Genomic DNA, 20,060 nt, shown 5'->3' on the forward strand with positions numbered 1-20,060 from the left:
ATGTAAATATTTAGCTCTAACCTAAATGTTTATTTAGCAAATTAAATATCATGCTAAGAGCTAAATATCTCATTTCAAATTATTTAACTAGCTCCAAATGTTTAGCTAAAAACTAAATATTTAGCTTAAAAATCAGTATTTGTATCAATATTTAGCAAGCTCAAAATATTTAGTTTGGAGCTAAATATTTAACTTAAAACTAAATATTTAGCTTTCTAACTAAAGATTTAGATTCAAACTAAATACTTGGCTTGCTAAGTAAATATTTAGTTTGGATTTAATTATTTAGTTGGTTAACTAGTCAAGCCTGCAGCCTCTTAGAAGCAGATTCTTGCTCTCATGGTCCACAGCTGCTTGGTTATGTAACCAAGTTATGTTATGGTTATGTTATAAGATTGTTTAATCTTCCAAATCATTTCCACATATTTTAGTCTTTTGATCTCTCCGTCATAATAAACGGCGCTTCTCTCAGCACTTTGCTCGATGCGGGAAGACGTCCGCCTGATCTCAGCTGCAGCCGCGATGAAGGTTAGAGCAAAACCACAAGCATAGAGATTTATTTTGTGTTTTACATAAAGTGAGCAAACAAAACATATTATTTATATATATATATATATATATATATATATATATATATATATATATATATATATATATATATATAAACTCAGATAATTGATGGTTCATCCACAGAAGCTGGAAGTGATAACAGTAAAAACATTAAATATGCTCATTACAGTAATAAATGAAAAAGAGCCGTTTTGTTTTGCACATTTGTTTCAGATCTGCTGCCACTCCCCCGTAAAGCTGTGGTTATGCGGTAATCCCACGGCCCAGTCGACCCGGTCGGACTCAGTCAGGTCTGGTTCTTCATCTGTCCACAAAGTGCAGGTCCAGTTGTTTGTCTGGAACCAGAACTGTTCGATTGATGCTTTTCAACTCTCTGGTCGTCGGGTCTGGCTTGACTTCAAAGTGATTAATAAGCTGAAGACAAAAAACAGAAAGTAAATAAAGATAATGAAGCTTCATTTTAATAATTTTATGTAAATTCAGAAATGGATGGATTGGTGAGAAGCTGAAGCGTTGATTTCAGAGATTCAAATTTGATCTCATCTGGTGTTGAAAGGTCCTGGTTCTGATCTGTGGATCTTGGACTTTATCTGTTTCTGTTTGTGATGTTTCATGCCTCAGTGAATTTCTATGGAAGCTCATTGGTTCCATGTTAAATTAAAGCTTCTTTTTTGGTTCATATTTTGATCTATTGTCTGTTTACTGTGCCTCAAACGTTCACATTTTATTCAGGGTTTTTTCTGAAGATAAGGATAATATTGTCATGCAGATTATGCTGCTTCATTTCACAATGTTCTGTGTTGAGAAAAGGTCTTTATTTCTCCCAGCAGGCAGTAACAGTTTATGAGAATCTAACTCTATGCAGACGACACTCCGCTCTATTCATGTTTAGTGTTAAAACATTATTTATAACAGATTCCAGGGTTGGATTGTATCTGAATCCAACCCTGAATCAAGAATCAGTCAGTGTTCCTTATCTTAGCTGGAAGCATCACTCACACACCAGAGTTGGTCACGGCGTTCCACAGGGTTGTGTGCTAGGACTATTTAATGTTTTATGATACAATTCTGAATTTCTAATCTTTCTGGAATCAGTACCTTTTTAAGCTTCTTTATCACAATGTTGCATTGTTTGTTACCTGAAACAGAACCAAGTACATCTCGAGTTCTGCGATCCTGCGACCAACGCAGCCTCGAACGCCGTAGCCAAACGGGATGGAGCCGAAGGCGTTGGGCCTCTGGCGCCCGTCACGGAGCCATCGCTCCGGCTTGAACCGGTACGGTTCTGGGAAAGTGTTCTCATCATGACTGATGGCGTAGTGGCAGAACGTGAAACCAGTCTGGAGAAAGACGAGTCAACAGATTCAGGAACGTTAGCACGGCCCATTTCAACCTTCCAGAAGACATCCACCCAACTTAAACCTTTACACTGAGTAAATACTAGTGTTGGTCTCCATTTTGCTCAAACGGACTGATCTGGACGCCATCTTGCTGATGTCACAAAAGGTAACATAAATTCTGACCAAGACACCAACCTGAAAAGACGCCGCAGATTCACATGTGGATTATTTTTATTCTAACCAGCTGGCCAGGAAAGGAGACTTTTAAAACATTTAAGTTATAAATTAAAGATCAGTTGTTTGTGAAGCCAATAACCTTTAATTATAATGTTTCTCATCACTAGTGATGCTTACAAAGGTGTTATAGATGTTCACAGTAAATATGTGCAAAATATATGATACTGGTTTATAACGAAGAATCAGACCCACTTTCTTTGGAAACTGATATCCACCAACAGAAATGGGTTTTTCTGTTATGATCCGTGCGTTCATAGGAACCACAGGGTACATCCTGTTGAAGATCAGTTCAGCAGATTGTTAACAGTGTGTGGTTATTAGAGTGATTCTTGTTAGAAACACCAAACATCACTCCATGCTGTCTGACCTGAGAGTTTCCTTGATCACGGCTCGTAAAAACGGCATCGCAGTGACCTCTGCGGCGCTGGGGATCCGGTCCGCCGGTACCAGAGAGGAAACCTCCTCATAAAGTCTGTTCTGGGTTTCTGGGTTCCTGGACAGCTGGTACAAAGCCCAGGTCAGGGTGTTGGAGGTCTTTGAGACAAAGACACAGACATGCAACCAGAAAGTAGCTTACAAATTAATACCAACAAAGTTGATAAACACCAAAATGTTCCTGGAAAGAGCTGTAGGCATCTGGTGTGTCAGAAATACTTGAACTAAGGAGTCTGTTGACTTGTTCAGGAACTGTGTGTGCGTACCGTGTCCACTCCGGCTAACAGCAGCTCCGTCACGCTGGCGTAGACGTCCTTACTGCTCATCTGGGTGTTGGACAGGAGGTACGTCAGATATTCACCCTCCACATCCTGGTTGTTGTCCAGTCGCTGCTGAATGTCCTCCATCTTCTTGTCTATCAAAGTTTTAGCTACAGGAAGAGCAAATGAAGCTTGGTGTTGTTTCAATCTCTTATTGCTAGTTTTGTTTGATCAGATTCTCTTTCTGTTGGATATAACTGAGCTAAGAGTTCAGGTAGAGTTTACTGCTCCCTGATGTTACACCAAAAATCAGTTAATATTCTTATAACTGCCTGTTTTAATTGTTTAAACATCACATATACCTTAATATGAATAAACGCACACGGTGGAAGCCGTCTTGGCATTATCGTAGACATTTACAACATTTACAGTCTTCCTCATTTCTGCTCTCAGTAGTTCAGCCAATCAGCTCCGAGGCAAACGAATGATGATTCATGTATTCATGTTTTCCAACTATGTTATGGTTAAAAACCCTCAGCTGAGTGTCTGCGTCTCACTCAGGATGTTTCTGGAGCATCCTCAACTCTTACAAACTCATCCTCGCCTACGGCAACCCAAAAGTGCCACAAGTTGTCACCTTTCCTTCACATTTGGTTAAAAAAAATCAAGCAAGTCAGGATTCCATAAATACCAGTAAATCCAGTCTGAAGGCTGTTTTTACACCATCTGAAGAACAACCTGTGTTTATTCAGGTAACTGAAAGCTGCTTTTTGTGTTCAACGTAGTGTTTAATGTTTAATGGCCTGAATAAACGCAGGTTTTTTTCGGCAATCAGAAAGCAGTGCGATATTATACAGCCTCCATCTCTTGTGTGACTTTTTATCACAGACACATGGCAGCAAAACATGGTGATTTATGGCACTACCGACTTGCGATGCTCACCAGTTGGTTTCTCCAACTCACCGAAGCTGAAGATGCCCTCCCAGCCGGCGATGTAACGCCCCCAGAACGGCAGCAGACTGCGGCTCCACTTGGGCGTTATCACCACAGCCATGCTGTTGGAGAACATCTGGGCGATGGAGTTGATGAATTCTTGGGTTCCGGCAGGAATTTCCTTTTCCAGGCAGCCGAGCCGAGTCTCAAACAGTATGGAGGCGATTCCTGGGTGACAAAAACAATTAAACACCAAATTAAAAACCAGAGTACTGGTTCTTGGGAATGATGTTTGCTGCATTTCACCTTCCAGAGAAAACAGATACAGGTCATTGGAAATGTCAACAACCCGGTCGCCTGTTGGGCTGCAGAGACGCAGACGTTGGATCCGTTTGATGAAGTCTGTCACCACGGCGTTGATCACCCCGTCGTACTGAGCTGAATCCCTGGGATGGAGCATCCGCTTGTTGAGAACCGCCCTCAGCTTGTACCAGCGCTCCCCTTCCCTGGCAGCACAAACAGCTCATCACATTTTCTAACAATGGAGAGAAAATTAATACCAAGCCCAAAGCTGACAGTCTGTTGGTGATGTTGAGTGAATTGTGTTTTGTGGTTGTGATGCATATCTTGATGTTTAGGTTTGCAAGTCAAAATATATGAAATGTTTTCCTACGCATTAAAAGGATATTTTGGTCAAAGTGGTGCGAACACAGCGCCCTGAGGAGCTCCACAGCGCAGCTACATTTACAGCAGAAACACCATTCAAAGCCTGGACAGCTCAGACAAAAAGATGAAAACAGATTTTAAAAATGCATTTTAGTCCTTATTTGATTAAACCAAAATTTAAACAGAATTTACAGTTTTTACAGAATTGCCAGTTTTAGGTGTTTTCACACCTGACAGTGTGATAAACTCCTTCGATTGGGACCAAAGTTGCAACATTTGTTTCATTTTCAGCTGAGCAACCTGTTCCCCTCCTCGCCTGTGGGGGCGCTGCATCAAGAGCAAATGAAGGAAACGACACAAAAACATCCAATATACTTTTCTTTCAGTGTGGAAATGCTGAGACATGAGTTTTGCATTTAAAAAACGTGTAGACACATTAATATTTCCACAGTTCATTATATTATTTCAATACAACATGTCATTTTCAGGGGTTTCCTTCGCCCTGCATCCAGGAGATGGCGGGAATAACCATGGCAACCAGTGATAGGAAGTTCTGAGTCGCTATTTTTAAAAATATGTTTCAAAAATAAAAATCAGGTCTACGAAGTCACTTAAATCAAGAATGCAGTAATTGTGCTTTGCCTGCAGGTGGCGATAATGTCGACTAAACCAGATTTAAGGGAAGATCCTGGGTAGTGCTGGCCTAAAACGCTGCTGTCCATCTTTTCTTTGACAGACTTCATCACTTCTGTTTATTGTAAATTTTCTCAAAAACATTTTTGTCAGTTTTGTAAATTTTTGTCAAAAACTTTGTATTGATGCCAACTCCGACCTGCAGGTGGCAGTATTTCTTATTTCCACCACTCTGCTGCCTCAGCCTGACCTGATGTCAAGTTATCTGTGATCGCTGTGTTAAGCTAGCTCTTCTCTTAAACAAAATTAAAATGTTTGTATGTCCAGTCTGCCTGATTTTTTTCTGTTTTTAGATTTTGGAAGGAAAAAATGTTGCAAAATTCTGGTCATTGAGCCTCTTTCAGTTCATCCTTTATTCCTGTAAAGCTGTTTTACATCCATCACAACAGTTTGGTTTGGTTTTTACAAACTGGATGCAGTGTGGGTTTACTCTGTGAAGGGTCCGTATCCCAACCCCCTCATGTCTCGGTACTCCGTCCAGAGAGACATGTCTCCTCTGGACGGAAACTTCTCGTCCTTCCTCAGCAGCTCCTCCAGCAGCTCGGCCGTGTTCACCGACACCGACTTCATCCCGCTCCAGTATATGGGTCCATATAGCTGCTTCTCATACAGCTGAGAGGAAGAGAGGGAAACCCGGTCAGACCTGATCAGAATCCTGATCAGAATCCTGATAAAAACCTGTAACCTGACCTCAGCTGGACGCTCCCAGCAGAGGAACGCCCTCCTTTAGCTGGTGGTTGCTATAGAAACTACGGCTGCACCGACCCACTTTTTTCCGGTCCGATACTCATACTGATATCTGAGGTTTAGTATCTGAATTGATTTAAACCGTTTCTTTTTTCCAAACAGACAGAAATGGACTGAATTACAATTTCATTTACTGGTTTTGCACCAGAAGAGAATAACTAAAAACACCAACAGCTTCAAAGTTTGGTCAAACGTAAAAACAACTTTAATTTGTCCAGTCAGTGCGGTGAACGATATAACAATGTAAAATAAATTATAAAGTAAGCAACACAAAGCATAAAAAATAAATTCTTCCACATGTTTCAGAAAGTGCCATTAGGAATCTAAATATGATGTAAAATAAATAATAAAGCATAGAACTAGACTGAATAGAAAAGCCCTTGTAGATCAGAAAGACCGGCACTGATATGTAGAATTATTTTTCTATGTCGGGCCGATTGCAAATGAGGTAAAACTACTAAATTTAGATCAGCGCTCTGGCGGCCATTTTAGCTTCGGACAAACGGTAAGCTGTTTTGGGGAAACGTCTGAACTGATTTTGTTTCTGATTGGGTGCTTTAGGTTATTAATATGCACAGTTTAATTCCCACCAATCGTTTTTTGATGACTACAAATAAACTCCAGCTGCAGAATCGTTTTGTTTGACACAGAACACCGGTGTAGCGACAGTCAGCGCCTCATGACAGGAGGTCTAATCGATTCACAGGCTTTTACAAACTGATATTTCATTGGAAAAATTAACTGCAAGGCATTGAGGAGTCAATATTTTCATATTTTATTACTTGGCGGGAACCCGTTAAGCACAGATAGAGTAGTGCTAGCAACGCTAGCTAACAGTGTCTGTTGCCATCGCTGCTTTCTCTCTGCTCACGTTGAGGCTTCTGCATTTCAACCATTGTTTAGGTTTCTCCACACTGAGCTTCTGCATGGAGGAATATGGAAACAAATCTCCAGGAACGTTGCGCGCTCCTCAGATATCGCCGTTCTGTTTCTCCGAACATCCAGTAGTGACGTCATTAGCAATCGGATCAGTGCGTCTCCAATAGAAACAAAGGTAAAGCTACCTGAGCAGCATTTGCTTTGGTCATGAAAAACAAATGCATAACCAAAACCTGCCCTTGATTTGGTCATGCAACATACCTAACGCCAACAGAACCGTGCTGTCAGCGTTAGATTTGTTGGCACCAGGATGTGGAAGCGCTTCAGGCTTTGGCTGCAGGTGTGAAAGCTGCAGAGCGGTCAGGTACCTGCAGCTCATGCAGACGGTTGTAGTAGCCCTGGACCAGCATCCTGTAGAGCATCTCCCAGACTCTGACCCGGGGCAGGTCCGAGGCCTTCCGAGGCTTGTCCTGCAGGGCGGGCAGGACGGAGGGAGCCATCCGGCACCCCTCCCGGCAGCAGACCCGGCTCCATGGCAGCAGACCGCCGCTTCTCCCCGACAGCGCTCTGCTCAACAGCCACGCAGCCATGGCAGGAGGTGAGTGGAAAACACACGGATCCTGTTACATCCAAGCTGCTGTGGTAGGGAGGGGTCGGTCCGGAGCACGATTTAACCCGTCCAGGTCTGAAGACCCAAACCACAAAGGAAGGAGTCTGAGGAAATGTTCAGTTTTCTCTGGTTTAAAGCCTTTTCAGTTGTGTAATCTGTCTGGACGGACTTAATAAGCGTCTTAATAAGCCGATCTGCTCCCAACAATGAAGCTTGGTTTCCCTTTTAAGGGAACAGCCCAGCATGTGAAACCTCCTCGCTCTGGATTACACAACCTCTGGGGCTGAGCAAGAAACACCAGCTGCTGACAGCAAAACGTCCGACTGTTTAGAGAATCTGAACTTTCCTGAACTCAGAAGCCCTTATGCTGAAAACCAAGCTGAAATGTTTCACAGTAATGTCTTCAAGGAACTGCACCAGTCCTGCAGTGCAAGTGACTCCTCTTCCTGCTCAGAGGATCTCTGTTGGTGTGTGTGGGGGAGTCTGTTGGCGCCTGCACACCTGTTGGTCATTTCCCTCATTAGGCTCAGGATGACCTGATGGTTGACCTTCACAGGTGTGCACTAGCCGTGTTTCTATCAACATTTTTAATTCACATTAGAAAACATTTGCCAAATAAGTTCTGATGTTGCAAACTTTCCCATCCACTGGAGGTCTGTGCCTTACCAGAGGCACAAAACTCTGAGTAATTTAAAGTAACTTGATGATCTGGTTACCCTGTTCGTCTCGACGTAGAAGTCAATATCTACGTTTTCATTGACCATATAATTTTTTGGTTTACTTCGGAAAACTGCAATGGAAACACTTTTTTTGCAAAGTGTCACAATCCACGAAGAAGACGACAGGAAGTAGTTGGAGGATGATGGCGGAGCATGTTTTTAATGACTTACTGCATGAACAAACTTATTCATATGTGATTTTAATTGCATTTCTGTTAAGTGTTCGACACTAACAATGGAAACACAGCAACTGAAGTTCTGGACTAACTGAGATTATCAAACAGGATGTTTGATTTCTGACTTTTTCCTGACCAAATTCTGAAAATATTTTAAAGATTTTCATGAAGCTAAAGCTAATCTGTTCATGCAGATTATGATGCTTCATTCCACAATGTTCTGAACAGAGAAAGAGTCATTATTCCTCCGTCTATCAGCTCCCAACAGGCAACAGCAGCAAGCGAGTATCTAACTCTACGCAGATGACACCTGGGTGTGTGTGTTTGTTTCCAATACGTTGTGGGAACCATTTTCCTGACATATACTACGTTGTGGAGACCCACTGCTCCTTGTGGGGACCGAAGCCTGGGCCCCACAAGGGGAAACGCTGTTTTTGGGTCAGGGGTCAGATTTAGGACTAAGGTGTGAATTGAGTTTTGGTTAGGGTTAGGTATGCAATGGTTAGGGTTAGGATAAGGATAAGGGTATGGCTGTAGAAATGAATGGAAGACAATGGAAAGTCCCCGCAAAGATAGCTGCGCAAACGTGGGTGGATGGATGGATGGATGGATGGATGGATGACTTCAGCAAACAGAAAAGAGGAAACAAATATTTTTAGATAAAGATGTTATAATTTAATTACTTTACATTCATAAAATCTGTGGAAGATAAAAATTATCTCTTAAATTTGTGTAACTAGAAAAATAAAACTGAACACAAATATAGATTATACCACAACAGTAAAAACATTATATTACTAATTACATTATAAAAAGCAAATTAATTGAACATAATTAGCGTTTATGACAAACATGTAATCAGATATTCAAACCTACAGTCACATACAGACATAACCTCAAGTATAAAGAACTGCAAAAATCACATTAATCTGACCTACAGCCTTTTATTTCAAATTATAATTTAGATAAAATGATTAGACGAATTTAAATCTTTTAACAATGGAATGTATTCAGTACAATAAAGTATTCATCTTTTAATAGCCACAGTTTTTGCATTCTCTTTAAATTTCACAGTAAATAGAACCACATCTCCCAGTGACCTTCAGTCAAGCTCAGACTTCGGTTCACCCAGATCTGCTTTCTGTTTGTTCCAACCAATTCAAAAGAATTAATAACACAAATGTCTTTCTTTTAATAAGGCAAACCTGAAAAATTCCTCTTTTAAGTTTTCAATCTACAATGATTTATACAATGCTTTCCAGCAACAATAGAACTGACTATTTGTTTAATTAAAATATTGCCTGTTTAGCTTATTGTTGAACCAGTACATAATGATCTTTTTTTTATTCTAGTTTACAAAATACATATATACTGTATTTCTCCTAGCATTTTACTTGACAATTTTGGCCAAATGACATAAATTTTAGAAACCTTATCTATAAATTATACACACTAAACTACAAACATTAGAATTTAGCTAAACAAAAAAACTGTTTTGGGTTGTTAACTTCCTGATTGTTTCTGCTCATCAACAATGTAAACTCTCCAGGAAAAGGAAGGCCTGGCCGGTTAGCAGCAGCTAGCTTTGACGTTAGCATACAGAAAGTGCTTCAATAGTTTTTCTCCCTATTAATAATTAAAGTGTGGAAATGCATGTAAGTTTAACTCTATCATCCAGACCTAAATACATTCCTGCTGTGATTGCACATAGAATGGTTGGATAATGACAGTTAGCCTCTAGCTAACTAGCTAAAGGCTAACTGTCAATAACTTTAGTTTTAGCTAAACAGAAGTTTTCACATGAAAACAAAACAGAAGCAGCACTTTTGGGACGTTTAGTTAAACTGTTAAATCAAACTGTTCCTTCATCGTCGGTCCACAAAGTGCAGGTCCAGTTGCTTGTTTGGCACCAAAACGGCCCGACTGACGATCTTTAGATCATCCGCAGTGGGATTCGGTTTGATTTCAAACTCTCGAATAAGCTGAGAAGAAATGCCAAAAATACATAATAATTTAGAATATTGTAGAAAAGACATTGACAGATAAACTTTAAGTATTTATTTTAATGATTATGTCTCCAAGATAATGAAAACCGAATTATATAAAACTAATACACAGATTTTTAATACAGAAATCCAATGTTCTTAATGGGAAGGAAACGCTTTCGAAGTATCAATCTTGGTGTAATTCATCTATGAATTTGACTTCAATTTTGAAATAAATGTAATGATTTATTAAATTGCTGCATTGCTTCGAAGTCAGGTAAATGCTAATCGAACTCCGGTCCTCCTCAGTCTGGGTCCGGTTCAAGTGAACTCTGGTTTGGTTTGAATCCGGATGTGAACGCTTCTTTATCATGATGCTGTGTTTGGGTTTTGTACCTACCCGAAACAGAACCAAGTACATCTCGAGTTCTGCGATCCTGCGACCAACGCAGCCTCGAACGCCGTAGCCAAACGGGATGGAGCCGAAGGCGTTGGGCCTCTGGCGGCCGTCACGGAGCCATCGCTCCGGTTTGAACCGGTACGGTTCTGGGAAAGTGTTCTCATCATGACTGATGGCGTAGTGGCAGAGCGTGAAACAAGTCTGGCAAAACAACAGAGGAAATAATATTACAATCCTGTTTTCTATTGTTCTATAAAACTAAATCTGGAGAAAATTTACTTTATTGGATTACAAAACAAAAATCAGACCCACTTTTTCTGGAAACTGATATCCACCAACAGCAACAGGCTTTTCTTTTATGATCCTTGAATTTATAGGAACCACAGGGTACATCCTGTAAAAACATGAGCTAAGATTACAAACAGGCTGCATGTAGTTAACACCAAACATCACTCCATGCTGTCTGACCTGAGAGTTTCCTTGATCACGGCTCGTAAAAACGGCATCGCAGTGACCTCTGCGGCGCTGGGGATCCGGTCCGCCGGTACCAGAGAGGAAACCTCCTCATAAAGTCTGTTCTGGGTTTCTGGGTTCCTGGACAGCTGGTACAAAGCCCAGGTCAGGGTGTTGGAGGTCTTTCAAATAGAAACAAAGACACATTTAAATCACAGTGTAGATAAGTCAGAATCTAACTGGATTGTGAATCCAGTTAGAGTCAGAATCCCAAACCCTGGAATACAAACGGGTCAGGGTTTTATTGTCGTAGGAATGAGTCGAGTACCGTGTCCACTCCGGCTAACAGCAGCTCCGTCACGCTGGCGTAGATATCTCTGGTGCTCAGCTGGGAGTTTGACAGGAGGTACGTCAGATATTCATCCTCCACATCCTGGTCGTTGTCCACTCGCTGCTGAATGTCTTCCATCTTCTTGTCAATCAAAGTTTTACCTTAAACAACAGAAGTCGGATAAAATAGAGACGACCCGACAGTTTAATTTTGCTGCAGTTGCCGCCAACACCCGCTTAGCTTAGCAAACGTCTTCAAACAAGATGCAATATCTTCCTTTTTTTTTTCTCCGAAGAGTTTTTGCGGCGCTAGTGGCTCATATTTTTTCAACAGTAGGCAGACAGGAAGGAGGGTGAGGAGAGGGGGGAAGACATGCGGCAAAGGTCGTCGGGACCGGGAGTCGAACCTGCGACGTCCGCGTCGAGGACTAAGGCCTCCAAACGTGGGGCGTGCTAACCCCCTGCGCCACCACAGCACGCCCCAAGCAATATCTTCCATTTGGTCGCAGAGCTTCTAGCATTTTTGGTAAATCCGATATAGGTAGAGATGGGATTATATCAAAGATACAAAAGCAGTGCTGATGGTTAGAGTTTAGCTGGTGAGCTATCACAGGAGTCATGATGTTTGCAGATGACGTTGTGCTCTTCAGTGAGAGTAGAGACATGGAGGTATGCTCTGTGGAGCAGAAGTGGGACAATTAGCAGAAGCAGGTGGAACAGTGAAGCTGAAAGCAGGAAAGTCGGTTACGGTGGATGAGGTAGCACCAACCTGAAGCAAAACCAAAAGTTAAGAAGTCTTAAAATGTCTTAAATTCATTAAAAAAATGCAAGTTAACCTTACAGGATTTTTCTGTCTGGCACAGAAATCTTCATGACCGGAGGCGGTTGCAGCTGAAGCTAACTAGCTGCTAACATACTCTTGCTAGCTACTAAGCTTTTTGCATCTATAATATTTCAGTGCAAATTTATCACCAGTTGGTTTAGGCCACTGGCTCTTCTGTAAAGCTTCAGCAGCTCACCAAAGCTGAAGATGCCATCCCAGCTAGCGATGTAGCGCTGCCAGTAGGGGAGCAGGCTGCGGCTCCACTTTGGGAAGATCGCCACATAAACGGCGTTGGAAAACATCTGAGAGATGGAAGTGATGAACTCCTGGGTACCGGCAGGAATCTCCTCACTCAGACAGCCGAGCCTCGCCTCAAACAGTATGGAGGAAATACCTGAGAGGCAAAACCTAAATATTCAAAAGCAAATAAAATCTGTTCTCAGAGAGTCATTACTTATGGACACTGATGGCACACACCTTCCAGTGAAAACAGGTAGAACTTATTGGCGATGTCAGGAACCAGGTCGCCTGTTGGGCTGCAGAGACGCAGACGTTTGATCCGTTTGATGAAGTCTGTCACCACGGCGTTGATCACCCCGTCGTACTGAGCTGAATCCCTGGGATGGAGCATCCGCTTGTTGAGAACCGCCCTCAGCTTGTACCAGCGCTCCCCTTCCCTGGCAGCACAAACAGCTCATCACATTCCATCAGAAACGTTTCATGAGCTTTTAGGAAAATGTTTGGTTTGAAGCTGACCTTCTGGATTGATCGATCAGGTTAGGTTAGACTTTTTAGGTTCAATCCTTTTGTTGCAGTTCCTTTGCAACACCAGAAAGCTATTTATATTCTATGCGCCTGCATTGTGTCATAGTTTAAACCTCTATTGCTTCTAGTTTGGCATTTCTTATATGTATTTTTCAAGTTGATTGTTTTTAAATCTGTTTTTCCTCATTAGTGACCCGTTTCCACTTATATCTGAGGTACCTCAGGGTCTTAAGGCCCATTCCCTTTTCACTGTGTATGAAGCTCCAATCTCTACAGCAGGCTTTATTCTTTGGTGAATGCATATGTACACACCAAGTGGACCAGAAACAGGAAGTGGACTACAACGCAGGGCATTCTGGGCAAATACAACCGAAACAAACATGCTACCCTAGCGTTAGCGGGGAAATGAGTGGTGGTCCTTTACAACAAAAGAGAAATCCTCCAACCGCTAAAATTTGATGGCAATCCATTTTTGTTTACGTTTCTAGAAAAGGAAGTTGCTCTCATTGTCTTCTTCAGAAGTTTTTGGTTCAGTGGTTCCTGCTGCAGCGCCTCCACAGGCGAGGAGGGGAACAGGTTGCTCAAACAGTTCAGATGTTCGACCTTAAGTCCCCAATCGAACTGAGTGTACCAGACTATCAGGTGTGACGGTGCCCTTAATCACTTGGTGCTCCAACAAGCAATCTGTTTTGTTTCTGAGTGGAAACCATCGAGTTCAGATGAACTCCACCAGTTCTATCAGGATCGGTCTGGTAATCGACCAGACTGATGCCAGATGGAACAGTGACTGTCTGCACGGTTCCACCGGGGGAAGGAACAGGAGGTGAAGGAACAGGAAGTGAATGGTGTTTACTCTGTGAGGGGTCCGTAGCCCAGGCCTCTCATCTCGCGGTACTCCGTCCACAGATCCATGTCTCCTCTGGTGGGAAACTTGTCGTCGTTCCGGACCAGCTCCTCCAGCAGCTCGGCGCTGCTCACTGACACCGCATTGCGTCCGTTTTTATAAATGGGTCCATAGAGCTGCTTCTCATAGACCTTCAGACAGCACAACATGGTTACATGCAGCATTAACACGCAATAAAAAAGCAGAGCTGCTCTAATTGCTGCAGCAGTAATATTAATAAAGAAATATACATTTGCAGCCATGTTTTCCTGAAATTCAGCTCTTATCTATGAGATCAAAGGTCATGTTTTCTGTTTAACACACCCAGACCTAAATAAATAAGGTGCAGGTTGGTCAGTTACACCAAAAAATAGAGATGAATCAGAAAATATGATGGATTGTAACTGACAGCTGGACATTTAACCCAGAACTCTGTTCTGACGGACCTGCAACGTGTGCAGAGAGGAGAAGTAGCCCTGGACCAGAACCCGGTACAGCATCTCCAGGGCGCTGACGTGCGGCAGGTCCTGCACCGACCGCAGCTTCTCCTGCAGGGCAGAGGAGCTCCACCGCAGCGCGCCGCCGATCCCACATGCAGCGCTCCGTGACAACCAGGCAGCCATTACTGCTCAGTGTGAACAAGCAGTGGGAGGAGCCAAGCAGCTCGCTTCAGTCCACAGTTCACCGCCGAACCGGAACCGACCCGTCGACAGGGAGAACCAGAGCTCTGGCAGAGGGCTGCAACCTGCGGCTCCAGACCTGCAGGGGGCGTCATGATAAACAGAGCAAAGATTAAGGAGATATGGAAGAGCATTAAGGAAATGAGAAAAAAATACAGATTTGGATTTTTCTGAATTCTCAATTTAATCTCAAAATTTTTATTTCTTTTCATAAAATTCAGATTTTTTTCTGACTTTGTCAGAATTCAGAATAAACTGGGCAAAGCTTAAGGAAATACAGAAGATTAGGGCCAATGAGGAAAAAAAATTCACAGGATGCTCACTTTAATCTCTTTTTTCTAAAAATTCAGACTTTTTTCACAGAATGAATTTTTCTTCTTAGAATTAAGTTTTTTTTTTGTTTGTTTTACAGAATTTGGACTTTAATCTCAAAATTACTACTTCTTTCTAAGAGACTGACTTTTTAACCAGACTTCAGGATAAGCTTATGGAAATACGGTGGACGATTAGGACTAATGAGAAAAAAACTGAGTTTTTAAAATCAAAAATTCTGACTTTTTCTGACTAAAATCTTTTGAGAAAAAGTCAGAATTATTTTTTATTCAGAGGCTCTAATCCTTTTTCGCAGGAAAATGAAATGTTGGCTGTTTCTGGACAGTATTTCAACAACAGAGCTAAACTAGCCTATTAACATTTTCCTTAATCGGGATTCTGGCTCTTAGAAAGGAACCGGATCTGCATTTTCAAAAGTGGTTGGCTTTTAAAAATGCATATTTTCAAAAAACAAGCCATTTTATCCCTAATACTTAAACTATGAATACTAACCCAGGAGCAATAAGAAGAAAGCAGGAAGTGAGCTAACCGTTAGGCTAACGGCGTTAGCATGTCGGTGTAGCAGCAGAGCCAACAGACGGTAAACAGCAACATGGAAGCTAAAACTCACCTGTAGTCTAGCGGCCATCTTGAAAATCCTCTGTTCCGATTCAAGATGGAGAATTCAGTCTTTACTCCCCCTTATCTGCCCACCGCCATTATCAATTTATCACCATGGCAACCAAAGACTTTCCTGCGTTTTCTATGGCGGAGCGAACATTAAGGTCAGCGATGCTGATTGGCCAAATGTTTATCAATTTCCCGAGCAGCAACACATTTATTTAGGATATTTAGCTTCATAGCTTCACCTCTATAGCGCTAAATTCAGAGCTAGGTGGTGGAAATGTTGTGAAAATAATTCAGATTACATCTAGGTAGAGAAAACTGGCTTTTAGTACAATTACATTATTCCTATGTAATTATAGTTTCCGTAGGAAACTTTAAATTACAAAGTGGTCCAATCTCATCACATTTAATATGTAATGTTTTTAAGCCACTGAACGTTCAAGTAACTGGCTGTTTTTCATTTTGATTCACATTGTTTGCATTTAAAGAAAGATTTCAGCACAGAATCTGCAGCAAAACATCTTAAAATATGTAACTTTTTTTCAAAATATTTTATGAGAACTGCAGGTGGAATAAAACATTCCCAGATAACCAAAAAATCTCTTTTATACTCCAATATTTAGAAACTTCAGGTCAGAAAACAAGCAGCTTTTTTACAAATAAATATTACCACATAAAACAAACTGCATATCTAATCAACTTTGTCTGGTTTATTGTTGTACTTAATAAACAATAAACTAGAGGTTTTCTGTTAAATAACGTCTTTATTCTGTTCAGTCTGAGTCCGGTTCTGATCCATCATCCTCGTATTTGGGCCACATTGTCTATGGATCCTGCTGGATCCGTTTTGTGCAGCAGGAAGTGTCCTTGGACCTGAGCGGCGCTGATCTCCGTGTGCGCGGCTAACGCTAGCTTAGCGAAGCGATCTCCTTCCGACGGCGGCTGGTCCGGGTAGAACCGCCGGAACATCTGGGCCAGCTGCCAGGCGGTGCAGTGACCGATGTACTGCTTCAGGTCGACCCGGCCGGGCCGGACCAGCGCCGGGTCCAACCTGGGAGAGCAAGAGAGGCGGTTTAGCAAAGACATCAGCAGACTGTAGGCGGAGGCTGTCGGCTAAGTTATAAAAATCAGAACAAAGCCCGATGCACAATAAAAAGCTTCCAAAAGGTTCTGAACAAACTTTTAGATGCACATCTATGGATTAAAATGATAAAAATTTAAATCTGAGTTTCTTCAGAACATCGGGAAAAGTCAAACTGAAGTCACAGTTTCCGGTTATGCTGATGATATTTTTATTTTTATATTTCAAAGTACAAATATCTCCTTAAAATTTAAATTACAAAATTTGTCAATAGAACATCTCACACATCTGAAGTGTTTTTATGACACAGATGGTGTATAAAATAACATTATGACGACCAATTATATATATATTCTATAGGCACTGTTATCTGTCTATGTAATCTGGAGTCTATTTTTCTCTTGGTGTTCCTGAATGCATCACTCACACACACATTATGCAAAATAGACCAAAAGATACAGGTTTAAATGACTCTTAAATGACAAGTATTGGGGAGAACGGTGGCCCAGAAGGGTCAATGGAAGCAAAGGCAACAACGAAAGCTATGCTAGCAGGTTTATCCCTATTTATTTACTGCTGTTGTGGTTTTTGTTTTTGCAGTGTAGCTTTTGGTTGTTGCATTGTAGCTGTAGCATTTTTTGACCCATTTGGGCCGCCATAGAAGAGTGATAAAAGAAATCCATGAAACGTTTTATTGTAACTAAACAGGATCACAAGAAACAAAGATTTACATTAAACTAAATTAGTTCAATTAAATGCCACCAATTTGAAAAGAATAAAATGTGAAGCTACATGTAACATCCTTTATATGTAAATAATTAAGGTTAAAAAGTAAATGCATAAAATCAATCAGATCTGTAATAAACTCATTGCATATTTTCTCCTTTGCAGCTAATAGTTTAGAAAAAGTTTTCTCATGGAAAAAAAAAACGATATAAAACACAGAAAATAAAAGATTTTATTGTCATTTTATGTTGAGGTCTGAAGCAGTTTTTGTGGTGAAAATGGAAAAAAATTAACATTTAATTCAATTATGAGACAATAATCAATGATTAATAATCAATAATCAATATTGCACCTGTCGATGAAGTTGGTGGTCATGAAGACGATTCTGGCCTCAGACGAAGCGACTCCGTCCAGCGAGTTCAGCAGGCCGCTGAAGGTCAGGCGGCCCATTCCCTGGTAGGCCAGCGGGTCTGGAAGAGAGGAGGAGAACCGGTCAGCGTTCCGGTTCTGGTCGGGTCGGCCGGTTCTGTTCTGCTCGGCTCTCACTCTCGGTGGGCAGCAGCTCCCGGCTGACGAAGGCGGCGTCCACGTCCTCCAGCAGGATGATGCTCTGCTGCGGCGCCACGCTCAGCAGGTGGTTGAGCCGGTCGTCCGACAGCGTCCGGTCGCTCAGGCTCATCAGGCAGATGCTGTAGCCCAACTCGCCAGCCAGCGCCGTACTGCAATAGAACCGGACCGGGTCAGAACCGCGGAAACGCTCAGACCGACACGCCGCGGCAGGACGACTCACATGAAGCTGCTCTTCCCGCATCCTGGAGGCCCGAACAGCAGGTACCCTCTCCTGTAGGGAATCCCTGAACACACACAGACGGGATCAGAACCGGCAACCCGACCTGGACGGGCCGGCACCACCTGACACCAGAACCGGTCCTTCACCTCTGTCCGTGTACCAGCGCGGGTTCCCGATGAAATCCTTCACGTCGTCCACCAAGCGCTCGGCCACACCGGCCTCCAGCACCACGGAGCTGAGGGGCCGGCGTCGCCGTGGAAACCCAAAGGGCCTCCACTCGCCGCCCATGGCCGTGTACATGACGGTGCGTCCCTCCTCCTGCTTCAGCGCCAGCTCCCGCGCTGCACGACACCATCACAACATCCACATCGACATTTCATATATATATAATTAGCTTCATCGATAATTGGTAGATAACTAAGATAATTGTTTTCAACAGCCTTCATCAAAGGCTGAGAGTTTTCCTGTGTACCTTCCTGCAGGATGTTGAAGAAGATCTGCCGGTCTCTGCCCAGAGCGGTGAAGGTGATGGACTCCCACGGAGTCCCGGTCTGCAGATTCAGCATCTGCTTCTCCCTGGTCCGCTCCACCCGGATCCACTTCCTGCCGTACCTGGAGACCAGGTACCAGGAGACCAGGACCACATCCAGCTGATTTCTTTATATCAAATACTGATTGTGCGTGTGTTTATTTCAAATTTGTTAATTTATTTGCATAGTAATTAACATTTTTGTAAATGGGCCAGAATTAGCCAAAACCCTATTTTTCCTCCGCTGTCCCTGGTCAATAAGGAAAATAAGGAATTTTTTTCTTGCTAAAAGAAATAGAGGTTATACAAAACAAGGTCAACATGATTTAACTACACAAAAGTTGTCAATAAATATTGTGTGACCACATATTAAAACACTGTGGTCACACAATCAACAATTCAGAAACACATCTTTTAAAATCGTTGCGCTTCTATAGTAGTTATTACGGTCGAGCTTGCATTCAAGGACACTTTGTATATAAAATGTACTATAATAAATAATATATTATGGATAATATATTGAAATAGCTATTTGAAATCTACTACAATTAGTACACATCAACATACTATATGAACAAGATATCTGCGAAGTTTCTAAAATGATACGATGATTAAATTAACGAGGTGTACATAAAGGCAGCATGCAGTCGTAAAATCCGGTTTAGATGCGCAACAAAGTTTAACTGAACGGAACTGGAGGTTTTCCTCACCAGATGATGTGGTTCCCTGGACTCGGGTGGAAGTCGAACTGCGTGTGGACCCGTCCGCTCTCGTGGGCCATGTAGGAGGTTTCCACGCTGAGGTGCTGCGTGTGGGTGGCGTGCTTGGTGATCCAGCTCAGTAGCCAGTGGTAGCTCTTGTCCCTGCTGGGAACCTCCAGGGTGATCATGTAGTTCCTTCGGAAGAACACCATGCCCACCTGGGCTCCCTTTCTGGCCACGGCCAGCGCCGTCCCGACCCCGACCAGTCCGAACCCAGCACCAAAGTACGGGTTGTCCTTCAGGCCGTCCAGGAAGTCCGACAGCGGCATGATGTTGGCCCCGCGGCCCCTCCTAGAACCAGAGTTTTAACTCAATGAATGTAAAATCCACAGCAGCTGGAGGATCCACGTGATGCAGCGACCTTTACTACACTTCCTGTGTTACCGGAAAAACATTCCGACTCTCCACCAATACCTATCATTGTATGTTCCGGTGTTCAGATAATCGGCACTGAAGTTAGCTTCTGATTCGAAGCTCCATTATTAAATGATTATTACACTTTTGTATGTAATCGGGATTATTTTCAATTCTAGTACAACACCTGGATTATTTAACGATTACTTGTTATTTGTCAAACTTTTATTCCATTTGTGAAAATAACAAAGATAAATTTCACTTCTTATTTTGGGTTTTTGCCCCACTTTAAGATT

The 20,060-nt window shown here is 42.3% G+C and overlaps 3 protein-coding genes across 4 annotated transcripts; all 3 read right to left on the minus strand.

The window, feature by feature from the left end:
* Positions 1-649: 649 nt before the first annotated feature.
* On the minus strand, positions 650-7,740 carry LOC116723684 (sterol 26-hydroxylase, mitochondrial-like). 2 transcript variants are annotated; one of them, XM_032568762.1, is made up of 9 exons: positions 7,129-7,740; positions 5,565-5,746; positions 4,082-4,281; positions 3,785-4,003; positions 2,849-3,012; positions 2,515-2,681; positions 2,340-2,421; positions 1,710-1,910; positions 650-984 (listed from the first exon to the last, which is right to left on the minus strand). In XM_032568762.1, the coding sequence occupies exons 1-9, from the start codon at positions 7,348-7,350 to the stop codon at positions 871-873; spliced, it is 1,551 nt and encodes a 516-aa protein (XP_032424653.1). In that variant the 5' UTR covers positions 7,351-7,740; the 3' UTR covers positions 650-870. The 2 variants fall into 2 exon arrangements, with proteins under 2 accessions (XP_032424653.1, XP_032424654.1); XM_032568763.1 differs by having other exon boundaries at positions 3,806-4,003; positions 7,129-7,733.
* A 1,521-nt stretch (positions 7,741-9,261) lies between these two features.
* On the minus strand, positions 9,262-14,598 carry LOC116723685 (sterol 26-hydroxylase, mitochondrial-like). The gene is made up of 9 exons (XM_032568764.1): positions 14,351-14,598; positions 13,875-14,056; positions 12,734-12,933; positions 12,453-12,650; positions 11,432-11,595; positions 11,119-11,285; positions 10,963-11,044; positions 10,651-10,851; positions 9,262-10,247 (listed from the first exon to the last, which is right to left on the minus strand). The coding sequence occupies exons 1-9, from the start codon at positions 14,525-14,527 to the stop codon at positions 10,131-10,133; spliced, it is 1,488 nt and encodes a 495-aa protein (XP_032424655.1). The 5' UTR covers positions 14,528-14,598; the 3' UTR covers positions 9,262-10,130.
* A 1,513-nt stretch (positions 14,599-16,111) lies between these two features.
* On the minus strand, positions 16,112-19,867 carry bcs1l (BC1 (ubiquinol-cytochrome c reductase) synthesis-like). Its single transcript, XM_032568765.1, has 7 exons — positions 19,360-19,867; positions 18,593-18,732; positions 18,267-18,461; positions 18,121-18,184; positions 17,877-18,049; positions 17,683-17,800; positions 16,112-16,574 (listed from the first exon to the last, which is right to left on the minus strand). The coding sequence occupies exons 1-7, from the start codon at positions 19,677-19,679 to the stop codon at positions 16,322-16,324; spliced, it is 1,263 nt and encodes a 420-aa protein (XP_032424656.1). The 5' UTR covers positions 19,680-19,867; the 3' UTR covers positions 16,112-16,321.
* Between the last annotated feature and the right edge of the window lie 193 nt (positions 19,868-20,060).

Source organism: Xiphophorus hellerii, chromosome 7 (genome assembly GCF_003331165.1).
Source record: "Xiphophorus hellerii strain 12219 chromosome 7, Xiphophorus_hellerii-4.1, whole genome shotgun sequence".
Lineage (NCBI taxonomy): Eukaryota > Metazoa > Chordata > Actinopteri > Cyprinodontiformes > Poeciliidae > Xiphophorus > Xiphophorus hellerii.

What these genes read in the sequence shown, in the direction of transcription:
- LOC116723684 (XM_032568762.1), bottom strand. Translation starts at nt 7,350, where the DNA reads ATGGCTGCGTGGCTGTTGAGCAGAGCGCTGTCGGGGAGAAGCGGCGGT. An exon ending in ACCGTCTGCATGAGCTGCAG is followed by an intron (nt 5,747 to 7,128) that starts GTACCTGACCGC and finishes TCTTCCTCTCAG; the next exon opens with CTGTATGAGAAGCAGCTATA. An exon ending in GGATACGGACCCTTCACAGA is followed by an intron (nt 4,282 to 5,564) that starts GTAAACCCACAC and finishes TTGTGCTGCCAG; the next exon opens with GGAAGGGGAGCGCTGGTACA.
- LOC116723685 (XM_032568764.1), bottom strand. Translation starts at nt 14,527, where the DNA reads ATGGCTGCCTGGTTGTCACGGAGCGCTGCATGTGGGATCGGCGGCGCG. An exon ending in GGCTACGGACCCCTCACAGA is followed by an intron (nt 12,934 to 13,874) that starts GTAAACACCATT and finishes TTGTGCTGCCAG; the next exon opens with GGAAGGGGAGCGCTGGTACA. An exon ending in CTACCTGTTTTCACTGGAAG is followed by an intron (nt 12,651 to 12,733) that starts GTGTGTGCCATC and finishes TTTGCCTCTCAG; the next exon opens with GTATTTCCTCCATACTGTTT.
- bcs1l (XM_032568765.1), bottom strand. Translation starts at nt 19,679, where the DNA reads ATGCCGCTGTCGGACTTCCTGGACGGCCTGAAGGACAACCCGTACTTT. An exon ending in CTTCAACATCCTGCAGGAAG is followed by an intron (nt 18,462 to 18,592) that starts GTACACAGGAAA and finishes GGTGTCGTGCAG; the next exon opens with CGCGGGAGCTGGCGCTGAAG. An exon ending in ACCACCAACTTCATCGACAG is followed by an intron (nt 16,575 to 17,682) that starts GTGCAATATTGA and finishes TTGCTCTCCCAG; the next exon opens with GTTGGACCCGGCGCTGGTCC.